A 14,195-nucleotide genomic window follows, 5' to 3' on the forward strand; every position below is an offset into this window, starting at 1 on the left:
CGACCGTAACACACTTAGACCTGGCACATCACCTGAGGGAGAGGACCTAGCACACCACTGACCCTCAGCAGATGCCGCACAGATACTGAGCGAAGGAATGCGTGGAACAGTCCAGCGCCAGGGCCAGCAATGAAGGCCCAGCCGGCGGCAGTTAGCTCCCTCTCCCTCCCCCCTCCCGTCTGCTCTCCCTGCCCCTGTCCCTGGAGGCTTCAGGTAAAGGACAAATACCGTACATGGGAGAGGAGAGACAGCAATGCCCAATGTCATCGCTACTTTATTTGATTAGCTCTGACTCTGGCAGGCGGGACACGCGTGCTGGGAGCCAAAGCAACTGTACCCTGACCTCTGGTCCACACGATCCCATCCTTATAACAATTTCCATGACAACAGCAACAGAAAGCCAAGGCTGTGAATTCTCTTTGATAGGAACCGGATGCAGAGATGGGGAAGAAGGACTTTCAAAAGAATGAAGCTCTTTGATTCAGCTCAAGGCGCCTTCACTAAATACCACTATTTTCCAAGAACACACATTTTAACCCTGCAGAGGGAGATTTCTCATGAATAATAAAAAAAGAAAAATGAAAAGAGGAACAAACAAAACCACTGTGGTTCCTTTTCAAGAACGTTCACCTACGGAGAGAGGGAGACTTGGATGGCATCAGGAATATTTTGATGAAAGACAGGCAGAATACAGGGCCTCCTGCCAAGGGGGCCGCATGAACCCAAGATGCCTGAGTGGTGGCTGAGTGCTCAGACATCCTGACTGCCTGACAGAGGAGGCTCAGGGTCCTCCATCCACCTGGTCGGTCAGACAGACAGGAAGACGCAGGGTGAGGCAAAAGAGCTCCCAGATTCTGCAGTTAGAATCACGAGCCCTGGATTTGAATCCCAACCCTGCCACCTACCTGCTGTGTTACCTTGGGTGCATTGCTTCCCACCTGTGGACAGAACTTTCCCATCTGTTAAATGGGCACAATATCATTCGCTCTCCCCCAGGGGTACCACGAGGACTGAGGGAGGGGACACATTCAAGTACAAGTGATTCTAATGTTCTGACATGGCCATGAAATGAGTGACCAACTGTCCTAGTGTCCCTGGGGCTGAGGGCTCGCCTGGGACATGGGACTTTTAGCACTAAACCAGGACAGTCTGAGCCCATCATGTCTCCTGAGGTGCTCAGCTCCCTCCTGGCCTCACCTCTCATCCGCCTCCCGTTCTTCTCTGAGGCAGCCAGGGATGGTGGGGCCTGAGGACCTGGGTTTGAATCCCGACTCTGCCACCCTCTAGCTGTGGGACTCTGGGTGAGTCACCTCTCGTCAATGGAGATGCTGATCCTCATGCAGGATCTGCACTATCTGTTTCACATCCAGCCCCGCTGGTCACCACGTGCGCACGCACGCACACAGGCACGCGGGCATGCTGCACGCAGCCATTCTGCCCCAGGGCCCTGATCTGCCCAAGGACTCAAACTCACTCTGCCTCAGCCCTAAAGAAGGGAACAGGACTCCTAAGTCATTTATAAACCCCCTTCCTCATCTACCATATCCATATGAACCATCCAGCCCCGCAATGCCCTCCACCTCCCCGCAGGTCTGTGAAAGTCAGACATCCGGGCTGTGGCCACGCCCATCTGGGTGGGAGAACCATTCTCCCCCTGCTGGCCGCAGCATCCTCCCCATGGGGTTCTGAGAGGACCCTGTGACACCCACCTGGCTTTGCACTTTCTCCAGCTCCTCCTTGTTAACTGACGTCTTGCTGTCCTCCATGGCCCCCAGCAGGAGCTGCACGTCTGACAATAGTGCATGAGTCCTTCTGAGGTCCCTCCGAAGACGCTTCTCCACATCAAAGTCCCGATGGCCGATCTGGAAGCCAAGGGAAGGCTCTCGTGAGCTAAGATGACAAAGTAGTGGCCAGGGTCCAAGTCCTCTGGAACCTGGCTCCCTGAGTTCAAATCGTGCCTCCACCACTCACACTGTGTGACCTTGGACAAGACCTTTCTCCTCCCCAAGCCTCAGCCTCCTCATTGGCAAAACAAGAATGGCAGCATTATCTTTGACAAAGGAGGCAAGAATATACAGTGGAGCAGAGACAGCCTCTTCAATAAGTGGTGCTGGGAAAACTGGACAACTACATGTAAAAGAATGAAACTAAAACACTCCCTAACACCACACACAACAATAAACTCACAATGGATTAGAGACCTAAATGTAAGGCCAGACAGTATCAAACTCTTAGAGGAAAACATAGGCAGAACACTCTATGACAAATCACAGCAAGATCCTTTTTGACCCACCTCCTAGAGAAATGGAAATAAAAACAAAAATAAACAAATGGAAACTAATGAAACTTAAAAGCTTTTGCACAGCAAAGGAAACCATAAACAAGACCAAAAGACAACCCTCAGAATGGGAGAAAATATTTGCAAATGAAGCAACTGACAAAGGATTAATCTCCAAAATTTACAAGCAGCTCATGCAGCTCAATATCAAAAAAACAACCCAGTCCAAAAATGGGCAGAAGAGCTAAATAGACATTTCTCCAGAGAAGATATACAGACTGCCAACAAACACATGAAAGAATGCTCAACATCATTAATCATTAGAGAAATGCAAATCAAAACTACAATGAGATATCATCTCACACCGGTCAGAATGGCCATCATCAAAAAATCTAGAAACAATAAATGCTGGAGAGGGTGTGGAGAAAAGGGAACACTCTTGCACTGCTGGTGGGAATGTGAATTGATACAGCCACTATGGAGAACAGTATGGAGGTTCCCCAAAAAACTAAAAATAGAACTGCCATACGACCCAGCAATCCCACTACTGGGCATATACCCTGAGAAAACCATAATTCAAAAAGAGTCATGTACCAAAATGTTCATTGCAGCTCTATTTACAATAGCCAGGACATGGAAGCAACCTAAGTGTCCATCGACAGATGAATGGATAAAGAAGATGTGGCACATCTATACAATGGAATATTAGTCAGCCATAAAAAGAAACGAAATTGAGTTATTTGTAGTGAGGTGGATGGACCTGGAGTCTGTCATACAGAATGAAGTAAGCCAGAGGGAAAAAAACAAATACCGTATGCTAACACATATACATGGAATTTAAGAAAAAAAAAAGTCATGAAGAACCTAGGGGTAAGACAGGAATAAGGACACAGACCTACTGGAGAACGGACTTGAGGATACAGGGAGGGGGAAGGGTATGCTGTGACAAAGCGAGAGAGTGGCATGGACATATATACACTACCAAACGTAAAACAGATAGCTAGTGGGAAGCAGCCGCATAGCGCAGGAAGATCAGCTCGGTGCTTTGTGACCACCTGGAGTGGTGGGATAGGGAGGGTGGGAGGGAGGGAGACACAAGAGGGAAGAGATATGGGAACATATGTATATGTATAACTGATTCACTTCGTTATAAAGCAGAAACTAACACACCATTGTAAAGCAATTATACTCTAATAAAGATGTTAAAAAAAAAAAAAGAAAGGCAGCAACCACACCGGGCTGCTGTGGAAATTAAACAGGTGCTTAGCCCACAGCATGACTCGTAGTAAAGGCACAACAAATCTGAGCCGCTGTCATGACTGTTATCACAGCCTGTAAGGACGCAAAGTTATTCTGTCTCATAATCTCTACCACAGCCATCACCTTGCAAGAGCTTACATGTCAGGCGAGGCCCTCTGCTGACGGAAGTCAGGACAGCAGTTACCCTGGAGGGGCAGTGACTGCGTAATACAGGAGTGGGGGCTTGTTTGTGGTGTTAATCTGGGTGCTGGCTTTAAGAGCTGATGCAAATTCAATGAGCAGTACAGGTGGGATAAGGTGTGCTTCCCTGCATGTATGTTACACATCAGTAAATGGTATTAGAAATACCTGTGCTGCTTTTGAAGGTCTAAACCAAGCTTTTCTGTCCCTTGAGCAGGTCTCTTTTGCTAGTATAAAGACAGGCCATTTTCTGCAGAGGAACCTTGCCCAGAGGTCCCTCCCCCAGGATCCTGTCCTCCAAGACAGTAGTCACGTGGCTCCTGAAGAAGCCGCAGCCTGGACTTGGCACGGGGAGGGCGAATTAGGTTCGTTAACAACTCCCAGGGGCCAACAGTACAGGCTGAGACAAACCAAGGGAGGTGCAGAATCAGGTAGGGGCCCGATGAAACCCTGACAGCCCATGGTCTCCCCTAGAAACAGAACACCTACTTCAAAAGCATTGGGGTTAATGTCTCTGAAAGAAACTAACAGCCCCTTTCTCTGCAGGAGACCCGAGGAAGGAACATGGCACCACTCGTCAGATGGGGAGTTTTCAAGAAAATGGGGTGCAGGTGTGTCATCCATGGAACCCAGTTTCTACACCCCTGGACATCTGTGCCTCCACACCAAGTGCAACCAATTCCTGGATGCTCAGAATACCCTGGAATATTCTAGAAAGAACTTGGGATTTAGAATGAGGTGGCCCAGGCTTGAAACCCTGGCTCACCACTTGCTGGTGGTGGGACTGAGGCTGAGTCATGCCACCTCTCAGAACCTGAGTTTCCTCGTCTATAAAGGAAGAGGTAAAAAAAAAAAAAAAAAAAAAAATCTCTAACCTCCATACTGAGATAAGACAAGGATCAGATGTGATAATGGATCGAAAAGTACTTTGTATGCTGTCAAATGCTTTACAAATATAAAAGATTATGAGTACTGTCTGATGACCTGGAATGTATTCCTGTAGACTTTGTGTTATTATTCTACTGCCAGTTCTGAATTCTTTGAAAAATGAGTTGGTTCTTAGAATATAGCCTCTTAGTTCTCAGATTTATTGCTTTGTTAAGTTCAAAATGCTGAGGTGTTGTGTGTGTGTATATATCTCCTCCTGAGCTGAGCAGCTGAGGACTGGGCATGGTGCCAGGCCCTTTGTCACATATTACTGCATTTTACTCCTGTGGTAGTCTCTTTAAAATGCCATTATTATTATTGCCTTTATTAAAATAGTAATAGCTTACACTTTGGGTTTGCTAAGTGTCAGACACTGTTCTAAATGCTTTACGGGTATGAACACATGGAGTCCGCACGGTGAATCTATGGGGTGTGAAGTATTATGATTCCCATTTTATGGATGATGAAACTGAGGCTTACAAAAGTGAAGCAGTTTGCCCAAGATCACACAGCTAATCATAAGTGGCAGAGTTAGGATATGAACCCAACTTTTCTGACTGCAAAGACGTAATTTTAGTAAAATATACAATAAAAGAGGTTAAGTTTTGCGCTTCAATTTAAAAAAAAAAAAAAAAAAGGGTGTTATGAAGGCACAGAGGAGCATCCCAGCCTAGGCTGGGATGGGACCAGACACAGTCTCAAGTAAGCAGGAGCTAGTTAGGTGAGGTGCAGGAAGGGACACAGCTGAGAAACCATCCTGAATATGCGGTTCTGGGTGATTAGCATGAGGGTATAAAACACAGGGATGGGGCAAGTCACAGAATGAGAGAAGTTCCCTGGGGCCAGCTCACGTCTTGTGAGCTGTGTGCAGCTCTTCAGTATGTACTGTCATAGGGAAATGGAGGCACAACCGATAAAACAGAGAGGGTAAGTGATCAGCTCAAGGCCACACTGCTCCTAAGTGGCTACCCAGGGACTGGAACCCAGGCAGCTCAGTAGTAGAATTCAAGTCTCTAACCACTGTACCAGAGTGCCTGGTGAAATGTGAGCCGGGACATCTTAACTCGAGAGCCCAGATTCTTTGCCATGATTACACTCAAGCAACATGCTTTTGCACCTTCCTCATTTTTGTATCTGCTCGTGCTCTGCACACATCCTAAGTGTGGGGCAGGTCAGCATCAGGGACATTCAGGATGACCCCATCCTTGCTGCCAGAAAGACCCTGAAAATGCTGGCACCATCTCCTTTCCAGAGGGATCACTGCAAACAAATTCACAACAAAACCTCAGACCAAGTCATCCTCCCCTTCATAATAAATTGCTACGCAAGAGGAGGGGAAAAAAAAAAACCCAAAACTCATTAGGTTAATGGGAAATAAATGTCATTCTGCAAGTTTACATTTTGCAGCACAAAGATTCAAATTTAGATAAAGCTAGTGAATAATTAACCAATAAAACCAAATGATGTTTAGTGTTGTTGTGGGAAACTGTTCCAACCTGGATTGTTTCACCATTTATCATTAAGGGTAGATTGTTTGGGGCAGTTGTTCAATGTCTGTCATCAAAGAACTCTCTAAGCACTTTTAACAAATGATCTAAAAATGTTATTAGGGGTAATCAAGCCACTTTACAGATGGGGAAATTGAGGCTTAGAGAGAGAACATTATGTAGCTAAAGGTTGCACAGCAAATTAATGGCAGATCTGGATTGCCTGATAACGTTAGGAAAAAAGATGGTCCAGAAAAGGATAATTCTAGTTAACTAAGCCTTAATCACTTTTTAAGCAGCATGGTGTTAGATTTAATTTAAAAAAATACAGGTTTTCAAATAATATATTGATAGACCTCACTTCGAATTCACGTAGGCCACTAACAACCTATATGATCTTGGGCAATGTGCTTTACCTTTTGAGCCTCACTTGTTTCATTTATATGAAGGAACTGATAGTATCTAATAGAACAAAAGAGATCATAGAAGACATTATCAATCTACCCCAAAGCAGGAAAGGAATAAAGGAAGAAGCAAAGAAAGGGGGCAATAAACCAACAAAATTAAACACAAAAGAATTGAAATAATTTCAAATATATCAGTTATTATATAAATGTAAATGAACTAAATTCTCCAATGAAAAGTAAGAGACTAAAATATTGCATTAAAAAGTATCCATCTGTTTAAGGGACATACACACAGAGAAAGGTTAAAAACAAAGAGATAAAAAAGGTCTTGCGGGCAAACTAAAAGAAATCGCACAAAATAAAATAAGGCAAAAATAATTCACAAAGAAAAAAGGGACACCATACAACAATTAGAAAAGAACAATGTACAATGTGCCAAGGAAATAAAACAATAATAAACTTAAATGCACCTAAAAAAAATAACCTCAAAATATATGAGAAAACTATAACACAATTATAAGCAAAGTATATCCCCATGTACCACTATAATTAACAGAAGTATACAAAAATATTCTATTTATGAGAGGCACAGAAACTACAAGATTCCTAGAAGTAAATCTAACAGAAAAGCTCAAGACTTATATGGAAAAAAATAATAAAATATACAATAAAATAAATACTTGTTATTATTATAAGGTATTAATTTATAATAAAAATAAAATATATTTATGAAAGCCATAGATATATGAAGAAACACAGCATGCCCATGATTGCAATACTTCAATGCTAAAAAAATATGTCACTTGTTCCCAACTAACTTACAAACCAATGCATTTGAAAATCCCCACCAGGCTTTGTTATGGAATCTCAATAAGAAGATTAAAGGATCGAAAATGGATAAGACAATTTTAGAGATGAGAAAGATAAGCTGTTTACAAGTTATCAAACCCAGCCATTAAGACCACATGGTGCAGGAACTGAAGAATAAACCAATTAAACAAAATAGGTAGCCCCAAAACACAGCCATACATATATGGAAATTATAGAAAAAATTACTCACGAAATAAAACAAAGGTGGTCTATATCGGGAAAATATAGATTCCTACCTCACACATACCAAAATAAAATCTAGGTGGGACTTCCTTGGTGGCACAGTGGTTGGGGGTCCGCCTGCCAGTGCAGGGCACACGGGTTCGAGCCCTGGTCCAGGAAGATCCCACATGATGCGGAGCAACTAAGCCCACGCGCCACAACTACTGAGCCTGCACTCTAGAGCCCGTGTGCCTGGAGTCCATGCTCCGCAACAAGAGAAGCCACCACAATGAGAAGCCCGTGCACCGCAACAAAAAGTAGCCCCCGCTCGCCACAACTAGTGAAAGCCTGCGCGCAGCAACGAAGACCCAACGCAGCCAAAAAAAAAATTAACTAATTAATTAAAAAATAAAATAAAATCCAGGTGGGTTAAAGGCCTAAAAATGCTCAAAACTTTAGAAATTTTCAGAAATATGGTGAAATATCTTCATGAACTCTGTTAAGGAAAGAAATCTTAAAAGAATCAACCATAACTGATGAATATGACTATATAAAAAACACTTTTTATTAAGTAAAAAACATTATAAACAAAGTGAAACGATTATCCATAGAGTAGGAGATATTTGCACAATATACAACCAAAAGTGGATTAGCATCTTGGATAAGGATCGTGAATAATGAATAGAAAAAAAAGGTGATGACAAAACACTATAAACAGGCAACGCACATAAGAGAAAACCATAATAAACGTGAAAAATGCACAACTTCACTAGTCATGAGGGACAAGCAGTACAACTTAACACTCAGTAACAGGTAAAGATCTTTAAATGTCTGACAGTGCCACGTGTCGGGGGGGGGGATGTGTGGTAGCAAAGAAAAAACTGCTGGTGACAATGTAAACCGCCACAATCACTTTGAGGAACAATCTGGGCAACATCTAATAATTCCAAAATGGTACATTCCTAACAGCCAGCAATTCCTCTTCTAGATCCATACCCTGGAGAATCTCTTTCCCACGTGCACAGGGAGACATGTATAAGAATATGCACTGTAGCTCTGCGTCCTAGAATGGAAACAGCTAAATATCCAACAGAAGAGTAGGATTAGAGAAAATGAATACTGTGTAGCAGTTAAAAAAGAACAGATTAGAGCTACATGTATTATCATGGAGGAATCTCAAAAACAGCAAAAACAGAGTACAGAAGGGGAGCAGTAGAAGTAAAGGCAGAATCGCACGTACTGTATACAGTTAAAGTTCAAATACACACGCAGGGGAATTAAAGCCTCCAACCTCAGGAGAACGGTCCCCTCTGGGAGCGAAGGACAAAAAGATGGAAGGATAAAGGGATGGGAGATGAGGAACAGAAACCAAGGGGCCACCAACTGTTTTTGAAATGCTTTGCTTCCTTAAAAACATCTGAATCTGATGCGGCAAAATGTTAATTTATGTGAACCCCGTCCTCTTGATGCACAAGCATCAATTACACTGTCTGTTCTACTTTCCCATGTGTTTGGCAAATGTCTTACTAAAACATTTAAAAGTATCCAATGTGACGTTATTCAAAGGCTCCAGCTTGGTGACTAACACAAAATTAGCTTCTCATTCACTTAAACTTACCTTCTCCTTGCATGTGAAACTTAAAATTTTAGCAATATTTATAAAAACCTTTCTTTACTGAATTAATTCCTTTGTTTTCTTAAACAGACCATGCTGGATAGAAGGCAACCTTCTCCCAGCGATTTCCAAGTATCATTCTAGAATCAAATCCTGGGGTGTTCTCTCTCGTGCTGATGCCAAAGGGAGAGGAGCCTCAGTGGCTCTGCACTCAGTGGCCCCAGTTTGCTTGGCTGAAAATCCAGAAAACCCGAAGAAGGAAGATCATGTAGTTCTCCCACTGATGTCCTCAGCTTCCGACTCTCACTCTCACGGCTGTAGGGGTCCCGCTCTAGAATTCACTCATTTACTCAATTTAAAAAAACAAAACAAAACATAGTGAGCACCTATTTGTTCGAAGCCTGGCTGCCCTGGATGACCATTTGGAGAGGGCCCACATTTCCCTGTGAACAAGAGGAATCACTGTGGGAAGGTTATTGACAGCAAGATCGTTACTAATTAAAAGATAATGAACACAAGTTAAGCAGATACATTAAAAAACACTCCTATGATATTTAAAAAGAAACCATGGAAGCCACCAGCACTCCTCTCCAATGTCGGGGTTTCATGGAGGAGCCATTCCCCCCAACTCTGATACCGGGAGCTGGCTCTGGGCGCTGCTGGCTGCTTCCTTCACAGCAGTGGTTCCTGTAAAGAGGGAGGTTGATTGTGTCCTGGAGGAACATGTGGTAACGTCCGTAGACACTGCTGATTGTCACAACTGAGGGAGATGCTTCTGGCATTTAGGAGGTGGAGGCCAGCGATGCTGCTCAACAGCCTACAATGAGACAGCGCCACCTCCCCCCAGCGCCCCGCCCCCCCCAACCCTGGCCGCCAACAACAAAGAATGATGCAGCTCAAAACGTCTGCAGTGCTGCAGCTGACAACCCTGGTCTACGGCGACGACGGCAAAACCCCACAAGGCTCTGCTCTCCAGCAGCTCAGAGCAGTTCATTAGATCACGCAAAGCCAAGGAGACAGAAGTGGCCCAGCTAAGGGTCTAAAGCGTCACTGGCCTGACTCTGCCTTCAGCAAAAGTTTATTCTCACGAGGCCAGCTCTGAGCACAGCAGCCATTCACAGTCACCCCGTCAAAGCAAAGGCTGTCTATACTCTCACCCTGACAGCGGCTGAAGGCAAGGCGACCTCGTCTGTCATGTGTGGCTGGGCCCACTCTCTTTACTCTCAAGGGTCCTTCCAAGAACCCTGCTGTGTGAAGACTCCCCCCACGGAAGGTCCCCTCTGAAGAGGCAGTGAGTGAGGGCAGAGACAGAATTGGTGGAGAAGAAGGCGCCTGGGAGGAGCAGGTGGAGGCCAGCTGAAAGGTCTACCTGGGCTGGTCTTAAGACCCCTCCAGCTGGTCTCCCCACGAATCAGCTCTCTAACAGGGCCCCCAGAGGCAGGGAATGCGCTTCCCAAATGCCTGCTGGTGTCTCCCTCTTACCTGATCGCAGAGGGTTCCGATCAAGCCTTCTAAGTCCTGCTTCTCACGGAGGACCATCTGCTTCTCCTCATATTCTTGCTCCAGCTGCATTTCCAGTTGGCGGAGCTGTGGGCACAAAGGGCAGATGCAGGCATAGGATACAAGAGCTCTACCCGACAAACCCCACGAGGCAGGGACCATCTGGAGGATGGGGTGGGGGAGGTGGAGTTCATGGCCCCTCGCCCAGTTCCACAACGGCTCACCTAGCAGTTAGGAGGGGGTGTCTCTGTCAGAGAACTTGGGAGCCTAAAAGCTCAGGAGCAGGACAACTATGGGGAGAGCTGGCCAATTACGGGGAGCCCCCTGCCATTCACTGTGAAGTCCCCGCCCCCAGTTCCCTTCCCATTTCCTAACACAGGTCTCCTTCCTCTGCCACGACCCAGCTTGAAGAGTTACAAGTCTTGGCACTCTGACTTTTTAAGACTCTGCACAACATTGTATCCAGCATAATAAGGTGCGTTCACCTCGCTTGCTAAATCACAACATTGTATCCAGCATAATAAGGTGCGTTCACCTCGCTTACTAAATACACAACATTGTATCCAGCATAATAAGGTGCGTTCACCTCGCTTACTAAATACACGGACGCAGCAAACAAAACAAATGTTGCGTTTGAGATTATTTGGTGTTTGGACTGCACGTTTGTCTCTCCAAAATTCCTAATCCCAATGCAGTATTATCTGCCGATGGGGCCTTTGGGAGATAGTGAGGTTTAGATGAGGTCATGAGGGTGGAGTCCCCATGCTGGGATTAGTGCCCTTATAAGAAGAGACACCAGGGACCTTGCTTCCTCTCTCTCTCCACTGTGTGAGGACACAGCGAGAAGACAGCCGTCTATCTACAAGCCAGGAGCAGGGCCCTCACCCCACACCAAATCTGCCAGCACCTCGATCTTGGACTTTCCAGCCTCCAGAACTGTGAGAAATATATGTTTGTTGTTTAAGCTCCCCCCCACCCCAAGACCCCAGTCTATGATATTCTGTTATAGCAGCCCAAGCTGACTAAGACCTTTGGCTACAAGCAGCTCATTTAGTTTACAATTGGCTCTGATTTCTCGGTAATCACCCAGCAATGGCAGGCACTCCCTGCTAAAGCGGACGCCCCACTATAACGGTGCTTTGCACATCGTCTTCTGCACCAGACTCTCTCATGTGTGTTGTCTCACCCCTTCCTCGTTTCTCCATCCTGTGCTCTCAATGACCTTCTTTCACAGACGGGAAAACTGAGCCAGAGGGCGGTCCTGAAGCATAGACTCCTACGTCAACTGCTGCTAACAGTCAGCATTCTGTCTCCTGGCCCCAGCTCTTGTGCCACACCAGACAGCCATCAGCATTCCCACCCAGGTCTCTAACGATTGACCTCCTGCCATGGTGAGAGACAGACTGAGCAGAGCAGTCACTAGATGTGCAGTCAATGTTAGTATTTGTGATAGAGAAAAACACCTTTCTCTGACCTCCCCCTCCCCCTTTATAAATCTGTCCATGGAAAAGCCTCAGGAGGGTCTGTCTGGGTCACATCTCCAACTCATCAGGGTCCTGGCTCAGGGCACTCATGATGCTCTGAGGCACTCTTGGAATGCACTAGAAATTATGCTCCCTTCACCTGAGGGCACATGGGCAGGGACTGGGGGCTTCCATCTCCTGACCCACGTAGAGAAAAAAAGTACTGATGTATGGTCATTTCAGAAGAAAGTTCGTTTCAAAATTTTCTTTTAAGAGTGAGAGACACAAAGCACTCCGCTCACACCTGCTTAAAATGAAGACTGCAAAAGTGAAACTCGTTTTGGAAAATATACAATAAAAATTATGCATCAAGCAAGGCAAAGTTTTCTGGAGTGTGTTCTGTAGAACATTTCCACATAGTGTTCACACGTATACTGTGTGTGTGTGGTGGGAAGGGAGGGAAGTCCATGCTAGAATAAGTGTGGGAGCCACTGAGTTAATAGGGCCTTCCATGCAGTACTTATCAGAGCCTTTGGTGAGTTCATGTGCAGGAAGTGCTAAAGGATGCAGCACTGCCCAAGGTTGACTTCTATCAAGTGCTTTCTAAATGGCCTTCCATAGTCCAAACATTTGCAAAATTAAAAAACTTTTTTTTTTTTTTTTGCGGTATGCGGGCCTCTCACTGCTGTGGCCTCTCCCGTTGTGGAGCACAGGCTCCGGACGCGCAGGCTCAGCAGCCGTGGCTCACGGGCCCAGCCGCTCCGCGGCATGTGGGATCTTCCCGGACTGGGGCACGAACCCATGTCCCCTGCATCGGCAGGCGGGCTCTCAACCACTGCGCCACCAGGGAAGCCCCTAAAAAAAAACTTTTAAAATCTAGTTATTTTGGTTAAGAGATTGGGCTTTGGAGTCAGACAGACCTAAGTTCAAGTCCGAGCTCGTTTACTTCCCAGTGAGGTAACCCTGGGGAAGACCCTTCACCTTTGGGACTCTAGTTTCCTCATCTGTAGAACCAGGACTATAAACCTTACAGAGTGCTTATGAGAATTAAATAAGCTGACAGACGTAAAGAACCCAGCCTGAAACATGGTGCCCACTGGGTATTCAAAGAATCTCATTCATTTCTCCCAAATATGCAATAATGGAAAATAAGCAGAAATTGGCCCCTCAATGATAACTCCCAGCACTTTACAGTTTATAAGGCATCTGCCATTCTTTCCTCTTATGCTCACAACAGCGTAGGTAAGGTAGAACATTTTCTCTTATTGCTCCCATTTTGTAGATGAGAAAACTGAGTCTTAGGGAAGTTACAAGACTTACTCAAGGGCACACAGGTCTGGTTGAACCTAAAATCTATGACTCTTCTTTTCCAACTCTGGGGAGTTTTGGGGGGAATGCACTTGGCCCCTTGGGATGATCCATGTAAACCCCCAGAGGGGCTGAGCTCTAAAGGGGCCCCAAAAGGAGTATCTGAGGAGCAGGAAGGGCAGCAGATGCAGCAGCACCAACCACTGGGAGTGGAGAGGGGCTCAGTTCTTACTTACTCCCCTCCCCCTCCCCCGGGGCGATGATAGGGTGCCGAGGCGACCCCATCTGCCCAGGACTTCCTCACTAGAGTCCCGTCTCCGCCGAGGTCCTGACACCCAGGACCTCCAGCCCCGCCCAGGATGATGCTCTTGGGGGGATCTGCAGAGCACCAAGTCCCTGAACCCTCCTTCTCTTGGATGGATTAGTCACACCCAAGAGCAAGGCAACAACCAGGTTTGTTCCCTGGTTCCTCTGGAAGGATCAGCTACCTGAAGATCCACACACACACCGGTATTGCTCATAAGTTTCCAACCATCAAGGGTTACATTACAAAGCTCTGTTCAATAGTTCCACATCTGTGATCTCCTTGAATCTTCCCTGTGACCCTGCAGGGGGCCATCATTATCCTATTTTACGGATGAGAGAAGTGAGGCTTATTAGCAAGGTTACGTGATTTCTCCAACGCCCCACAGCTGATAGCTGATGGAGTTGGGACTTGATCCAAACCTCTGTGACTCC

General features: G+C 45.7%; 1 protein-coding gene across 3 annotated transcripts in view; it reads right to left on the reverse strand.

The window, feature by feature from the left end:
* The window catches only part of MYO18B (myosin XVIIIB), a 212,530-nt gene that overhangs the window by 82,402 nt on the left and 115,933 nt on the right, over window positions 1-14,195 (reverse strand). For all 3 annotated transcript variants that reach the window (XM_029224307.1, XM_029224312.1, XM_029224320.1), the window contains 2 exons: window positions 10,669-10,773; window positions 1,710-1,862 (listed from right to left, as the gene is read on the reverse strand). In XM_029224307.1, coding sequence (XP_029080140.1) covers window positions 1,710-1,862; window positions 10,669-10,773 — 258 coding nt within the window. The remainder of the gene's footprint in view (window positions 1-1,709; window positions 1,863-10,668; window positions 10,774-14,195) is intronic.

This window comes from Monodon monoceros, unplaced genomic scaffold (assembly GCF_005190385.1).
Source record: "Monodon monoceros isolate NGI ecotype Baffin Bay Population unplaced genomic scaffold, NGI_Narwhal_1 Super_Scaffold_1, whole genome shotgun sequence".
Classification (NCBI taxonomy): domain Eukaryota; kingdom Metazoa; phylum Chordata; class Mammalia; order Artiodactyla; family Monodontidae; genus Monodon; species Monodon monoceros.